At 32.6% G+C, this 16,634-nt stretch overlaps 1 protein-coding gene across 3 annotated transcripts in view; it reads left to right on the top strand.

The window, feature by feature from the left end:
- Positions 1–16,634, top strand: part of Coq2 (ubiquinone biosynthesis protein COQ2, mitochondrial) — a 70,366-nt gene that overhangs the window by 37,309 nt on the left and 16,423 nt on the right. For all 3 annotated transcript variants that reach the window (XM_035365592.2, XM_035365590.2, XM_035365591.2), the window contains 4 exons: positions 1,913–2,079; positions 3,692–3,813; positions 7,865–7,950; positions 14,618–14,751. In XM_035365592.2, coding sequence (XP_035221483.1) covers positions 1,913–2,079; positions 3,692–3,813; positions 7,865–7,950; positions 14,618–14,751 — 509 coding nt within the window. The remainder of the gene's footprint in view (positions 1–1,912; positions 2,080–3,691; positions 3,814–7,864; positions 7,951–14,617; positions 14,752–16,634) is intronic.

Here is a 16,634-nt window from a genome sequence, read left to right as displayed (position 1 = left end):
AATATTGAGATTAACGTTGTTATGTTTATTTGAGATGCTATTATCTGGAGATGTGCGGCTAAAGGAAGAAGGGTAGAAGCTGGGTAGTTGTTTGTATTGAGGATGTCAGTGTCTCTCTACATATACCCTCATTATGTGCATTATCTTTCTGGTGATACAATACTTCCAAAGTTTACCTGAAGGTTAGCAGAGTTTCCCGTAGCACAATACATACAGGATTCTGAGCATCAGTAAGGTCTTCGGTGTGAACAAGACTTTGGTGGAAACTGTGACAATACCAAGGAATGAGGATGACAATCACAAAAGCTTATTCCTCACCATGCTGCTTCTTAGATAAGCATGGTGTTTCGGTAGGTATTGACTTTTATCTGCTTCCACCTCTGAATCCATCATATCAGCACACATACATTCAAATGGGCTTATGGATTTTGATGCTATATAAGTTTTTTTCTTCTTCTTTTTTTGTCTGTTTGTTGCTGCTTAGTTTTCTGTATAACTCAATTTGAGTAGTAGGGAATGTCTGGGTTCCAGTAGATTGAAAAGACTTGGAAGCATCAACATAAGAAACATTGGGATGAGGGTAAATGCCACCCGTTATTTTCTTTGCTTCAGCTTAGGATATGTTTCTGGTGACTTTTATATTCTGCATTTCTGTTTTTCTTTTCCATTTGTTACAAGATCTAAAAATTGTTAGATGCTCTTCCTCACAATTGCTGCAAAACATTGTGTTTTTGCAACTTTCAGTGTCATGGCTCACCTCTGAGCATCTAGCACAGGTGAGATTGCCATGACAGGAGAATTTAGAATGCCTCTATTGCTGATTTTGGAAACTATGCATCAGATTGGGTATCTATTGTCTCACTGGATAATTTGATTTCATGGATTAGAGGAAAACTGTAGCATTAAACATCAATATAATTTCTCGTGTTTATTCATTCCTCGACATATCTTAAGTCTGTATATCCAGCGTACATGTTAGTCTTTCAATTCGGTAATAATTTCTTTTTTGAAAAAGTCTAATTTTGATATGATGCCTCATGAGAAAATTAACATTTTATGAAATGTGGCATTCACTTTTATATTTCTAGGTTTGTTAGCTTGGAAAGTGCAGCTGTCTGTCTGGGAGATTTGGTCTGTATAAGTAGATCACCATGAACTGCATGAACATTGCTGCATGAACATTTTAAAAATGATACTTTTCTGTTAAAGTCACTACACTTAGCTGATTTTTTTTCACATTGATATTTGCATGTTTTGTTTACTTATGACATAGAATGTAGGAATATCTGCTAGAGGAGAGGGATGTTTCTGTAGAGAACTTTTTGAAGAAAATTGATTAATATTCATGTGTATAACATGGGGAAACTGTAAAAATGTTCTTGCAGTCTCTCTGTACATTAGGATTCAAACATGAGTTGAACTACATACATGAGAAATAAGGTATTAGAGATCTGAAAGCTTAAGAATTAATGTCTAGTTTTTTTTGTGAATGAGGCAAGAAGCAAGATAATTAATTTTGCTTCATGCCTCATTTGCTTGAATTTTCCATATTTGCATATTCTGTGGGTAAACAGAGATGCAGGGAAGTCTTTTCAACTTAGTTTTTCTAAGGTAAGATGAACATTTTTGTGGAATTTTTGACAATTGTGTTTAAATATCCTTTTCTAAGGTTAACCTTTAATTTTGTACTTATGTATATTTCTTTTCTAAGGCATACATTTTAATATAGAGCTATTAATACTCTAAAAAATATAATTTTTCCCACCATTCTACTGTTTATGAATATGTGATAATAGATCCTACATATGATCTTATGTATGATAAGTATAGTATATATTGCTAATTGTAGAATAGTTAATCAGATTTTCTGTTTTATCAGCTTGTTATGCTTTTTTCTTTAATTTCTTATTAGGCACTTGGTTACTACTGTGGCCATGTTACTGGAGTTTATCCCTTGCTGCTGCTCCAGGTTGTTTACCAGATCCTTCTTTACTTGCTTTGTTTGGAATTGGTGCCTTTTTGATGAGAGGCGCTGGCTGTACAATCAATGATTTGTGGGACAAAGATATAGATGCCAAAGTTAGTTTTGTCCTTTAAATATTTTTATTAATTTTACTTTTTTTATTTAGATTTCTTTGTATAATTTTTTAAACTATTAGTTATATGAATTGAATTTTTTTAAAATTTTTTTATTATTATTTAATTTTCTGGGAGTTAAAATGCAATGAACCATCACTAAGACAACCTCCTAAGATTCCAGATAATTTTCATCTTCTGTCAATATAATTGTTGTATAGGTAATGATTGTCAATTTACATATGGATTTATACTATTCAAGATTTCTATTGTTCAATAATAAAATGTTTTAAAGTGCATCTCTAGTATTATTAATACTGTTATATTAATAAAATTATTAACTAATTTTCAGAGAGGAAAGGCAAATAATTTAGCAGATGAATTCATACTTAGGAATAAAATATTTGGTGCTTTTCCGTTTCGCCGGCGCAAATCTCGCCAAGCAGACTTTATTGGCGATAACACACAGTATAGACATAGAAAATGTTAACAAATGTTAGTTCTAAGAATGTTTTATTTTGAAGGCATGAACATTTTAACATTGTTTAAAATTTTGTAAGAAGCTAATAAATAAAGACAGTAAATTTGTAAAAGGATATTAATTTTAAGAACTTACTGTGCTGTCATGGCTCAACATCCTGATTCGCCGGTTCACATCACGTGACCCCCAAGTGATCTCATCTCACGTAAATTACGCTACAAAAATCTATTTCTCTCGGTAATTATCTATATTAATTTGAAGTTAAATCTTAATTTGGAATACAAGTTTAAATGGATTATTTCAGTTCGTACAAATAGCTTACTCAGAAATATGTAAAACCACAGTCCTTTACTTCGCTAGTGCATTCTCATTAGAATTGATGCATTTAATCCTTGACTTTGCCCTTTCTATATTTTAGCCTTCGGGTGAGCGGTGTGATTGCATCCTAATTGACTTATTTATCGCGAATGGCCTTAGGGCATAAAATTGAACTATCTGGTAAAAATTCTATGTAATTATATGCCAGTATTGAAAGAAACAACCAGTCTGATAAGAAACGACTGCTACTTGTTTTGAAAATGAGGCGTAAAAGGTTACCAGCGAGGATATTCCATTTGGCACCAGTTGTACCATTATTGGCAACTTTATCGCCTGCGCCGGCAAAACAGAAAAGTACCAAATATTTTACTTTGAGCTACATGATGCTTTAAATATTGAAAACAGGCTTTACACACAATAGAATAGTTTTTATTAGGAAGTTTGTCATGAAGACATATGCTCTAGGATAGGTAGTTCTAACTGCAGTTATTCTCACAATAACTAACTAAACCAATAATCATAAATGGGGAATTTCTGTTGAAACTGTTTTCATGTTGTTGTCGTATAATATCTGCTGATACATTTCTTAGGAGCTGTCTATCTGCAGGTAGTCAGGTATTTTCTGTATGCAATGTTACTATTTTTTTGGCAATCTTGTGTTTGTAATCAACGTCAAGTTCACCAATCTGTTGACTGGTTTTAAAAATAAAATTTCCAGTTCTGAATTTCTGAAACTAAAATATTAGCTCTTCCTTTTGACGTCATTCTTAGATATTGCCTTTTTTTTTTTTTTTTTTTTTTTTATTTTGATTGTAGGTTTTACGAACCAAACAGCGTCCTTTAGCAAGCGGAGACATAAGTGTTTTAGATGCATGGATGTTTCTTGGTGGACAGTTGTCACTTGCTCTTCTTGTCTTGCTCCAGCTTAATTGGTACAGGTATGTTGCTTCCATTTTCATAGTTATGTTTAATTTTCTTTAATTGTCTAAGTTAGTGTATCTCAGCCATTTTTTATGTGAACTATCATCACTGCTGCATATACCCCATCCCATTATGTATAATTACTGACATTTATATATACAGATACAATAATACAGAAATATTTTTATTTTTACCAGTTATGCAAAATTGGTGTAGGTAATTAGACACATTATTAATAATAATTAGACAAGTTATATATGAGCACATTTAATGAGAACCTTGAGGCTGTTTGGCAGCACACAGTATTAAAAATCTGGGTCGGGAGATGACAAATGCAGCCTCATGTCTGAATCTGTTCCTATGCTTATTTTGTATTGCAGGACGAAAAAGCTCTCTTCATTAATAGAGTGCTTGTGAATGGTTAGCAGAATAATGACTGTTTTGTTGAACAGTTCAGGATATTCTTCTTTCAAGTCAGTTCAGAATGAGATGGAAAATTTTATTTTCAAATTCTACTTTAAGGGAAGAACCCATTTTCAAATCAATCAACTTAAATTTTACTTGGATTGATAAAGGTGCACATTGAAAATACTTTTTACTAAAAGGATATGCAATCCAGTGGTTATCTGTTCCATGTTTAGAAAAATAATTTTTGAAAGCTGCCTTCAGTCCATTCAGAGGATGTATAATTTGTTTCTTAATCTCTCAAGAAGCATGAAAATCTATTTCACAGAGGACATTGTGCAGTGTTTTAAAAACCTCAATATATTCTATTCTCAATATATATAACTTTCAAAGTTCTCAATTTTAGTGAAAGACTATTGGTTACTTGGAATATAACTGCCCTGTTCTGAAGAGATGAATTTAGCTGGTTTGATTTCAGAAAGATACCAGATGCAAAGCTTTGAAGCCATTCAGGATAATCAAATTTAAATGAAAGTCAAAAAGGTTGGTTCTCAAAGAATGCTTTGACTTCATGTCTAAGTTCAAACAAATGTGTAAGAACCTTACCCTGAGACAGCCATCGAACTTCAGTATGAAAGAATAAGGTTTTGTGAGTACTCCCTATTTCTTGACACAATGATCAGAATAGCCTTAAATTCATGTTGGGGATTTGACGAAATTAACCACTTTTACAGAATTATCCAAAACATCTTTCATACTAGTAGGAAGGGACTTTGATGGTAGATTTTGTCGATGGATGCAACAGTTTGTCCATTTTACCAAGGGGACACAGCTTTGGCATATTGAGGAGACGAGAGTAACAACCTGATAGTATTCTTGCCATCACCAGTGCTTAAACCACAGCACTGTGATCACTTTATTTCACTTTTTATTAAAGTACTAGCATGAAAAAGATCTGCATTTGTCTTATGTTCAAAAAGAAGATAACAGTGTAAAAGCCATTCTACAAATTAATTTCCTTTCAGGTACCTTACAGTAACTATCAAAACAGCAAATACATCAGTACTCTCATCAATTTGAATGAAAAAAGTATTTACTGTTACTGACTTCTTTTACCAATGTCTCTTCCATATTATCAGAAATGTCTTTGATTCTGAGGGAGACTGTGTCAATGGAGAGAGGGATAGCATTTGTTTTGTGAAAATAGTCATTATTGAACATACAAAAACGAAACTGCAGCTTTAATGCTGGACAAAATCAAATTTTCAACAATCATGGGATTTTTGGCATCACTGTTGGTACAGTGACTGATGTGATAACAGCCTTTAACTACTTTTCCATTAGTACAACCACAAGACAAGTACATAACTATATTGCATTTATTTTTGAGCACATTCATAAAAAAAAGTCTGGTTTTTGTCTTTAAAATCTGAGTGTTTAATTTGAATATGAAGAGTAAGTAGTGAAGGCTTTTTTCTACCATTAGACAATGCTTTTCTGCAAATAGCATATCAGGTGTAGGAATGTTTGTCAAGTGTTGGCCGCTGGTTTGATCCCTTTTGACAGGTACTGATCTCGCAGATAAAATGCATATCTATACTGAATTTAGAACATTCATATCTTTCTAAATTACAATTATTTTGGATTCAATTTAGTTATTTTGATTTTTCATAATGAAATGTAATTTATATTGGAAATGCCAGTTGTTACAACTTCTGCTTACCTTTTATGTTATGTTCAGTCTATCCACCACCATAATATCTATCATTTTCCGTCATTATATATCTCTTTTCTACGTACCCCTGAGACTATTTCACATACCCCCAAGGATATGCATACAACAAATTGAGAAACACTGGCCTATGTTATTGAAGTATGTGCTGAGAACACAAATAAAATCGGCAAAAAATTGTTTTAATTTATTAATGTGATAAGTTCAGAAAAAGCAACCTGGCTGTTCTTTGGTAATTTTTATCACTATGTTTAAAAGTTCTGTATAAAGTGATAAGTTTGCTTCGATTGATTTTAAATTTTTATTATCAAAATGTGTTACAGTTCAGATGATAATCCATCAGGTAATTCTTAGTGTACATATTTGTTAAAGAGACATCTTGATGTTTTTTGAAGGCATTTTTAATTCTTATTTCTAATCTATTTAAATCATTGCTGATTATTCATGAATCAAAACAGTTTGATGTTCAGTTTTTTTGAAAGATGTTACTTGGCATTATAATCCTATCATCACAGCCATTCCGCAGAAAGCTGCATTGTATATTTAGCAGATAAATAGAGTTGCATATAATATCAAAATTGGTTTAATTAATACTTGGATTTGCGAGGAGTTACCTGTATCTCCTGTCCTGACAGAAGTGAAAAATTCACTGACATATACTGGATCCTAATATTTGTTTTTTCTTGCTTGACACCAGGTTCAGAAGTAAATATCAATGAACCTGATATGTCTGTTGTATTATGACAGTATTGCATTTATTAGGTTATTTTTTGCCTATGAGGAGATATGCCTTTGTAGAGGATTTTCTGAGTGAAACTGCCTTTTATTTCTGATACACATAAGGAAAAGCATGAATATGCTCATACAGCTAGCCTATTCACCGAGTTTTGAATTAGGTACCTGCTTGTCTACTGGCTATTGTCATTACTTTCGATAATGAATCTACTGAATTCTGATACAATTAGTGTAGAATTTTTTAACCCCCAATTTTAATTTAATTATAATTTTTAGATTATTTAATTAATTTTGTAACATTCTTTAATAATTTATAAACTTAATTTTGAAATTTCTAAATTCTTAGTTTATTTTAACGGGCAGATTTGAAGGTTTTAGCGAGTTTGCTGCACTTATTTATTTACTTTTATTCTCAGTTATATTGCTAAAGGATGGTTAACTTCCTAATTTGAATTTTGGTTCTAACAGTTCCATTAATTATTTTATTGTATGTATGTTCTTCCTGTTAGATTGTTAACTACCAATTTTGATTTAAGTATAACTTCTTGGTTATATATATATATATAAGTAATAATTTATAAGAGAAGATTCAGATGCTTGCATTCATGGCTTCTCAAGAATAAAGAAAAAAAACACAATTTTCTTTATTCTTGAAAAGCTCAATTTAATAAGAATTATACATCATAATGAGCACAATAAGGGCCTTTTCTTGAAGAACTATATTGATGCTGATAAAATTTTGAAATACATGTGAAACAGCAGCCATTAGCAGATCAAGCTAGCGACAGATGCATAAAGCCAATGTGATGAATTTGAGATTAAATTTTAGTTCAAAGTGAGTTAATTTTGATTTTGATTGGCTAATTAATAACTCTCTAATTAGCATCATGAGCTTTATGTTAGAGTTATATGACAGCTATTAATTTTGAAATGAGAATTTGAATTCTGAAGGTGAAGATGTCAAAAATGATGAGGTATCTGAAATAGATTCTTAAATTAGGTAGCTTACATGTAGGCGTAAGCACATTCACAAAATCAGTGCTGTATGCTCTTTTTACCTTTTTTAAAAAACATTTTTAGCATTTTTATTCTGCTTGAAAAATATTGAATTAAAATCACATGTGTATTAATCATTAAACTTATAACTTTTTTTATTAATCATTAAACTTATAACTTTGTTTTGTTCAAAAATCTAGCATTGTTCTTGGATCTAGTTCTCTGGCTTTCATTGTAGCATATCCTCTAGTGAAAAGATTTTCATATTGGCCTCAACTTATGTTGGGTATGTCCATTTAGATGCCTTCATAGATTCCTTACTTTTCGCATTTTAACTTAAAAAGAATTTTTTTTTAAAATTTTGTTTTATGCATTTTTTACTGCAGTTTGAAATGGGTTAAATTCCTCCTTTCTGCAATTATATTTAATAATTTATCAAAAGGAAATACTTTTGCAAAATTTTTAACTTTTCAAAAATAAGGTTGTGTAATATTCATTATCTGTCCAACTCAAAGACATCCATTTAGTGGAAAATTATTTTTAAAAGAAATATAGAGTTTTTTTAACAGATTGGAGCATATTTTAGTAATGTATAATAAATTAATCAAAAGTTACTTTTTAGTTTTTATATTTGTGCTTTCATTTATGTCATTGCCAAATTTTTTTAAAAGTGCTTTTGTGTAAAATAAATATTTTAAAGTGAAGTGTAAAAAATAATGTTTTTTTCAGTGTGTTGTTAATTTTGTTTAATGAATTAGGTTTGATACAACTGGAGTTCAACATAAGTACTAATTTCATATCAAATATATGAAGGAATAACAAGTCATTATGATTATAGATTTTGTTTTTGGATTTAGGTATATAATTTGAAAAACTTATCAGCGATTTCTGTGTTCAGAGAAGACAAATCAAGAAAATTATTGGAAACAAAAAGATGTATTATTTTAAATTTTTAATTAGTTAATTGTCAAGATAAACACCTCTTTATATGTATAGCAGCATCCCAGCTTACATGTGCAACGGCATGCCAGTTATAAAAAATTTTGAAATAAAGTAAGACATTAAGTTGTAAAAATTTTAAAAATAAAGTAAGGTGATATTAAAGGAGTTCTTATTTGGGAACATATTTCCATTTAATAGAAATCAGGCAGTTTAAAATGTTCCCATTTATCTGCACTTCCACTTTTGGAGGTTAAATTTTAAATATAGTGCAGATAAAAGATTTATCTGCACTTCCACTTTTGGAGATTAAATATATATATATATATATATATATCTACATATAATAAAAGAAGAGTCTGTCTGTATGTCTTTCGTTCGCACTACATGTAAGTTAATTGACCCACGGCTGCGAAATTTGGTACATAGGTGCATCTAGACAAGAGCCAGTGCACCTCAAAGCGATTTTTTTCGAAATTCGAATTTGAATTTTTTTTTTATTTTATGTTTTGTGACGAAATCGCGTCATTTTGAGACATAATGGGCTATAGGAAAGCGAGATTTTACTCTACACACTCCATTTTCACATCGTCATGAAACATAGGCACTTACCTATTTTACGAACTTAAAATAAATTTTGTGTTTCAATAAATCAATTAAATACGAATTTATTTAACAATGTGAGCTAAACACCTTTTCAACGGGATTTTTCTAAAAAAAGTTTATTTTTAAAAATGTACAGTTTATTTTTCTTTGATTTTTGAACACGTTTAACTTTCATCCTTGCGACTGCTTTTACAAAAAGAATTTTGGAAAACTGATAATATTTTGTATTTTTAAAACATTTTTTAAATAAAGCTTTAAACATTTTTTAAGTTCATATACGAGACCAAATGATTAAAAGAAGAAAAGAAACCACATATGCTGCTGAGTGGTTTTAAATAAAATGTTTTGTGGCTGCTAAAATTTCAAACTTTGCTTTTTGAAAAAATGAATAAAATGACAAATTAATAGCAATAATATTAATTATAAATGTTTTAATATTGATTATAAACGTTTTAGAAAATTAAATTTTAATTAAAAAAAAATACTGGCAAAAATTTTTTTCTCAGCTTAAAATTATATTGTCTTACAAAACCATTTAATAACATTCATAAAAATAGATGAAAGTTCTTAAATAAAAAAAATCATTCAAAAGGTACCAAGTCCCCTTAGGGAAGTTGAAGCTGGTATGCATGTCTTTAGTTTTAATTTGAATGGTATTTCTGAAATACCCAGCATCAGATAACCTTGTCTGTACTTGTTTACAAATTTCTGTATTTTGTATGGTTCTATATAATTTTTTTGGATGATATCGCATCCTCAGATATCTACCAATACGATTGTTTCTCTGACAGTATAGCGAGCAGTCAGTTGCACGTCAGCAATGTTGTTTGTGAAAATTAAGTGAACCGTGCAGTGCAGTATGGGAAATCTCCCCATTTGCCCTGCTCCTGAGAGGTAGGAATGTTCTACCTCCAATTCGGGGAAGCAGCTAATGCGTGTTGCCGTGTGAATGGGACACATTGGAAGAACCATTTTCGCTACCGGTCGAATCTGCTCTTATGAACGGGGAATAATTGGATTTTGAAATCCTTTGAAAAGTGAAATATTTCAAAATATCTGTTTGTAAAAAATATAGTTACACCTTATAAATTGTGATACGGTAAACTCTTGCTGAACGCAAACGTGCAGAATGCAATTTTGCTTATATATGTTATCTGAACTGTCTGCATTTAATTTGGCCAACATGAAAATTTCAATTATGCATGGTATATTGCAGAACGTTGGCACCTAGCAGTAGCAACATACTCTACCAATGTTCAGGTGTAAGAACAAGGTGTTTATGTATTTATAAGTGTTTAACCCTCTTCCCCATTTTCATTTGTATGTCTTAGAGTTTAAAAATTAATTTTAACACTTAAAAGGGAAAATGAAGATGATAAAGCAGGGGGGATGCAAAGTTTTGACATTATCTCAAAAACTTGAAGTTTTAGATAAATTGAGAAATAGTACATGTTTCATTGCTTGCAAAGAAACTACCTATAAATGAGTCAAGCATAAAAGCAATATGGGAGAATGAAGAAAAGGAGTCTCGTATCAAAGCCTACTTTTGCAAAGGTTGCTCAGTTTCGAAGAAGGATCCCTGTATTGGAAAAGATGGGAAAAAGCTAGTACTTTTGATTGAGAATCATGTTAACAAAAGAGGTTCGTTCATGTACTTGATGCTGTTCAAAATAAAAGCTTTGGATTTGTTTCCTTTCATTTTAAAAAAAAGATGGCCGATTTTAGAGAAAACTGACTTTAGTACCAGTAAAGATTGACTTGAGAACTTTAAGTATCATTTTGATCTGCCCAATGTAAAGCTACAGGAAGAAGCTGGACCTGCAGATAAATGAGCAACAAGAATTTCAGACCTCAGTTTTTGAAATTAATTAAAGAGAAGGGTTATGTTCTGCAACAAGTTTTCAATACATATGAGGCAGACCTACTTTTATAAGTGAATGTTATAGCAAACCTGCATCACAAAAACACAAAAGGTTGCCCCAAATTTTAAAGATAGATTCACTTTGCTTTCCTGTGAAAATGCATTGGAGACTTCAAGTGCAAGCTTCTGCTCATTTAGCAATCTAAATGCCTCATGCACTGTATTGAAAGAATTTTAAGCTATTGCCTGTAGTGTGGAAGGGAAATAGGAAAGCCTGAATAATAAAATACATCTTTAATGACTGATTTGAAAATCCATGTATTAAAAAGTCAAATGTCACTTAGGAGCATCAAAACCTGAGCTTTTCAATAATGCTCCAGGATTTTGAGCATCAAAACCTGAACCTCTTGGTAATGGTCCAGGACAGTGCACTTAAGCCTTTACAATACTGCATCCAAATGTAAAGGTTTTGCTTCCTGCACTGAACACTACTTCCATAATATAACCAATGGATCAAGGAATCATAAAAACATTCAAAGCCTATTATGTCAGGCATGTATATATCTCTGCAAATAATGCATGTTACACTAATTTTGAAAGCAGTTTGATTTAAGACACTGTATAGATATGATTAACCTCATGCAGAAACAAGTGATGATAATGCAAAAATAAGTGAATTCATCATTAATGAATGCTTGTTGAAATCAGCTCTAGCATTAAGTTGTCAGCAATTTTAATAGATTTATATTGATTGAAAATGAAGCAAAGGAAATCATATAAACTGCAAAAGCAATAGCAATGAAAGATTTTCCGCAGTGGAAAAAGATGAAATCAAAGAATTAATTGAGAATGGCAAAAAAAGAAATGGATGATCTTATAACACCAGGCAACTGTGAATGCAGCGATAATGAACAAAAAGATAAAGCACCTTATAAGATTTTAAACAAGTTGTTGAAAGAGGCAGTGGAATTGTCTGATTTTGTGATGGAGATTGACCCAAATGTGAAGACAGAAAAAAGAGGACACTTTATAAGATATATTGAAAAACTCCTTGCCATGCAATATTTAATGATCTTTTCAATTAACAATTGTTTCCTTTTCCCCTTTAATTACAATAATATTTAGGTTTGTACAAATTATACGTACTTTCTTAATCTGAACTATACTATCTATTTTTTTTCCATAGAAACTTAAATTTGTGGAATGCAGTTTTGTCATATACTCTTAGACACACACACACACACCAAAAAAAAAAAAAAAAAAAAAAAAAAAGATTCACTGTGAGGAATCGAGAAGATATAAAGCAAATTGATATGCATACAGGTTTCGACGGAAAATGCAAAATTTTACATTTTGGTTGCTAATGAATGATCGGTTATTGCTACAGTGCATCTGATCTGCACAACTGGCAGGATATTTAAGAGGAGAAATTACGATTCCAGATCATAAATTCGTTCGTTTTCATTTCGTGTACTCTGGTAGACAGTAATAATGCCTCGTATACAGGCACGCGAACGGTATGCGCAGATGTCAGAATTTGAGAGAGGTCGTGTAGTTGGGGTCAAATAAGCCGGTTAGTCTTATCGGCGAAAAGCTCGACATTTAAGCAGGAGCGATGCCACTATTAGACTGTTGGCTCCTGCCAACAGCCTAGAGAAACGGCAGAACGTAAAAACCAAGCAATCGTCAGAGTGGCACTCGCAGCCCCAGATGCATCATTATCATTGATTGTACGTGCAACTAGTGCTTCAGTGACCGCAAGAACTATTCATAGATGGTTCACAGAAAGAGGGCTGAGGTCACGGTGCCCTTTGCGCCGACTACCATTGACCTCTGTACAACATCAAGCCAGTTTGCAGTGGTGTTGGGCTCATTTGCACTGGAATGTCACTGACTGGAGTAGAATACTCTTCATTGATGAGTCCCGCTTTGAACCGAGCCCCGATGATCAACGAAGGCAAGTTTGGAGACACCCGGACAGCGGTGTGATACCAGCCTGACTTGTCTTCCGGCAGACAGGCCAACAACCAGGAGTGATGGTCTGGGGTGCCATTTCATTTCATAGTAGGACCCCTTTGGTTGTCATTTGTACAGCACAGCGGTACATGGACAAAGCCCCGTTGTGTTGCCCTTCATGTCATGCCACCTTGGGCTTACATTTCAGCAAGATAATGCCCGTCCCCACACTGCACGTGTTTCTACTGCTTGCCTTAGTGCTTACCGAACATCACCTTGGCCAGCAAGGTTGCTGGATCTCTCTCCTATTGAGCACGTATGGGCAGGGCTCTCCAACCAGCTCAGGATGTTGACGATCTGACGCGCCATTTGGACTGTCCCTCAGGAAGACATCTGCAACCTCTATCAATCGCTGCCAAGCCAAATAACTGCTTGCATAGGGGCCAAAGGTGGACAAACGCGTTATTGACTTTTTCACTTTGTGAAGCTCTGTCACTTCAACAAATCATCCAATTTTTCTAAAACTGTAATCATTTGTTTTTCTGTACATGCACATCACTTCTACCGATTTTTGTCCCATTCGGATAACTCCTTCTTGGTGCATTATTATTATTATTTTTTTTTTTTTTTCCCTGTCTAAGAGTGTATATGTACTGTGTTAATGATATAACCCTCGCTTTCAGCAAGGGTAAAATATATAAAATTTTTAACATCACATTATGATAAAAACATTTATCAAGAATTTTTTATATTATTTAAAAAATGTATTTGAATGCAAATCAAATGCAATGAAATTTTCTATTGAAATGCATAATTAAATTCTCCAGGGAACAGTTTTATTTTTTTGATCGATATTTGCTTAGAAAGGTAGCATTATAACTTATTAACCCCTTAACTGCCGCGGGCGTATATGTACGCCTTGCTCAGCCGATGCGTTAACTGCCCCAGATGCGCAGCCGATGCGTTAACTTTGCGAATAATTTTAGGTGTAGCAGCGCAAAGCAAATGATAGCAGTTTGGAAGGACGTATATATACGCCTGGGGCAGTTAACGCATCGGCTGAGCAAGGCATATATATACGCCCGCGGCAGTTAAGGGGTTAAGAATATGTCTAATATTAAAGATTATTCACATGTTTCATAATACGTAATGAAAGAAAATTATTCCTCTAATTTCAATTTTTTTAATTATTTTTAAAAATTTTATTTATAGTACTGTTGTCATCTTATGCTAGTGTAATTATTTGACATTTTTAAAATTAAGAAAAGTATAGTTCGAAGGAACTCTTTTATTTCTATGGTTGTTTCTTTATCACTGCATGTAATGATAATCTTCTGAATGTGTTTTTTAAAACTAAGCAGATACTCTAAAATGCCAATGCACTTTACCAGTAGTAATGTATTAATATTTTTTACATATTTAAATGTATTAATATTTTATATGTATTTAAATTTTATGCATTTAAAATTTGTATTATCATTTCCAAATTTCATACCTTATGTGACCTTATTATTTCTTAAATTAATTATGAAGACATTATCTTGTTTACAAGATATTGTAAAAGTATTTTAATTTCAGCTTAAAATTGTAGGGTTAACTTTCAACTGGGGAGCCATGCTTGGTTGGTCTGCATTGCATGGAACCTGTCAGTGGTCAGCTGTGTTGCCCTTGTACTTAGCTTGTGTGTCATGGACTATGATTTATGACACAATTTATGCTCATCAGGTAAAGTTCAAATGTATAATCATAAATTTATTTTTACAGCCCAAAACTTTATGCGGTATTCTTAGCTGCAGATTATTATGTAATGCCTGTCTTCATTCGTATAAAATTTAGTCATACTGGATTTGTCAAGGAAGTAGTAGGAATGATTTTTTTCCTGCCAAAACATTGCAAAAGAGTGGGATGTTTCTGCACTGACTAGGTTGTGGGGAACCTTAGCTACCAGCGCACCAGTCGCCCGTGATCTCCTAGCCTTCATGGAGTGTAGATCAAATTAAAGGTGAACCCCTTTCAAGGTGCCTTGTCATCTCCACAATGAATCATTTGTTAGAGCAGCATTATGCTGTGAAGTTTTGCATCAAACTGAATAAAACTGCAAGTGAGACCCATGACATGATCAAGATTGCTTATGGGAGTGATGCCATCAAATTTTTCAGAAGAGAAGAGAGAAATTTGAAGATGAGCAATGGTCAAGATGCTCTTCAGTGGCAAAAAGTGATGAAAACTTAGTGAAAGTACAAAATTTTCTGAACTGTTGCTGCCTCAGACTCTGAATGAATTTCCTGACCAAACATCGCATGACACAGCATCCTACAGCTCGGATGTCGCTCCTTCAGACTTCTTCTTCTACCGACTGGATAGTGTCATGAAAGGGCGGCACCATTTCTCGGTCCAGGCCATAACAAGGAAGCTGGGGAGCATTCCAGAGAGCCTTCTGTGATTGGCAGAGTCACTGGAAACACTGTTGAAGCAGAAGGGACATATTTTGAGAACTACTAAGTCAGTGTGTCAAAATTTTTTTTTTTTTTTTTTTTTTTTTTTTTTTTTTTTTTTTTAAATCACTCCTACTACTTTCCAGACAGACCCTGTGTATTCTCTCCTGTTTTTTGTTGCTAGCAAAAAAATATAATTGACATGTCAGTAGTGCCTCTAACTTCACTCATCAAAGCTGTTCAGTTTATAATAATGAAACTGGCAGTAAAAAGAGGAGGAGAAAGCTAAACAAAAGATGTAAAAAGAAAAATTTGGGCTAAAATATTTAATTTAAGGCTGAGAAATCCAGTTTTAAAATTTTTGTTAAGCTTTCCTCTTTAAATCACATTTTAAGGACATTAAAATTTCATTTCAGTAATAAGCTTTTGAACCGAAATATCTAATAATTCATTAGCAAGTGAAGAATAAAAAATTTCTCTCCTTGCTTTCAGCTTCACATATTATACTAATTCAGAAGTCAAACAACAAAAATCAGCATTATATTTTCAAATTATTCACATATTATATTTTTCAAGTATATCATTTTGTAACAAGTGTCAAATTTTTAAGGGAAATCCTTAAAATGTTTTTAATTTTATGATTTAAATACAAAACTGTAGTAATTAGCTGGTATTTTAGTTATATGTTCAAGAAAAATAACAAATGGGGTCCATGTTGTGTAAAATATTTTCTACTTTTTTTACTTATATTTGATACCAGTGACATCAACTAAATTTGTTGTTGTGACAGTGGACAAAAAGTCTGCTCCAAAATCTGGGGGGGGGGAGGTGTACAACACTAAGTTTTTTTCAATAAATGAGAATTTTTTGTAAATGCTGCTTGCAATAGCATTCTTATTGAATTCTGTGGTTTTCCCCATGTGTAACATGTATACGAGCCAGTTTCCCTTAGAAAGTCCTCCACAAAGGCATCCCTCCCCTTAGGCAGATAGCCCTAGTGTGCTTTGCCATACTTAAATAAACCTAAACCTTATTGAATTCTGCATTTCAAATCCATCAGTTGTAGAGTATGAAAGATTATTTTCAGATTTTTTAACAGATCAAGGAAGCTCATGCTTTCAAAAACTTCTGCCATTTTAAATTCCTCCCCCTTCTAAATGGGTGGGGGTTTAA

This window comes from Stegodyphus dumicola, chromosome 9, assembly GCF_044657685.1.
Source record: "Stegodyphus dumicola isolate Sdum_Otavi_A_Nest chromosome 9, ASM4465768v1".
Lineage (NCBI taxonomy): Eukaryota > Metazoa > Arthropoda > Arachnida > Araneae > Eresidae > Stegodyphus > Stegodyphus dumicola.
Note: the sequence above shows the minus strand (reverse complement) of the source record. Positions and strands in the feature narration are given on the sequence as shown.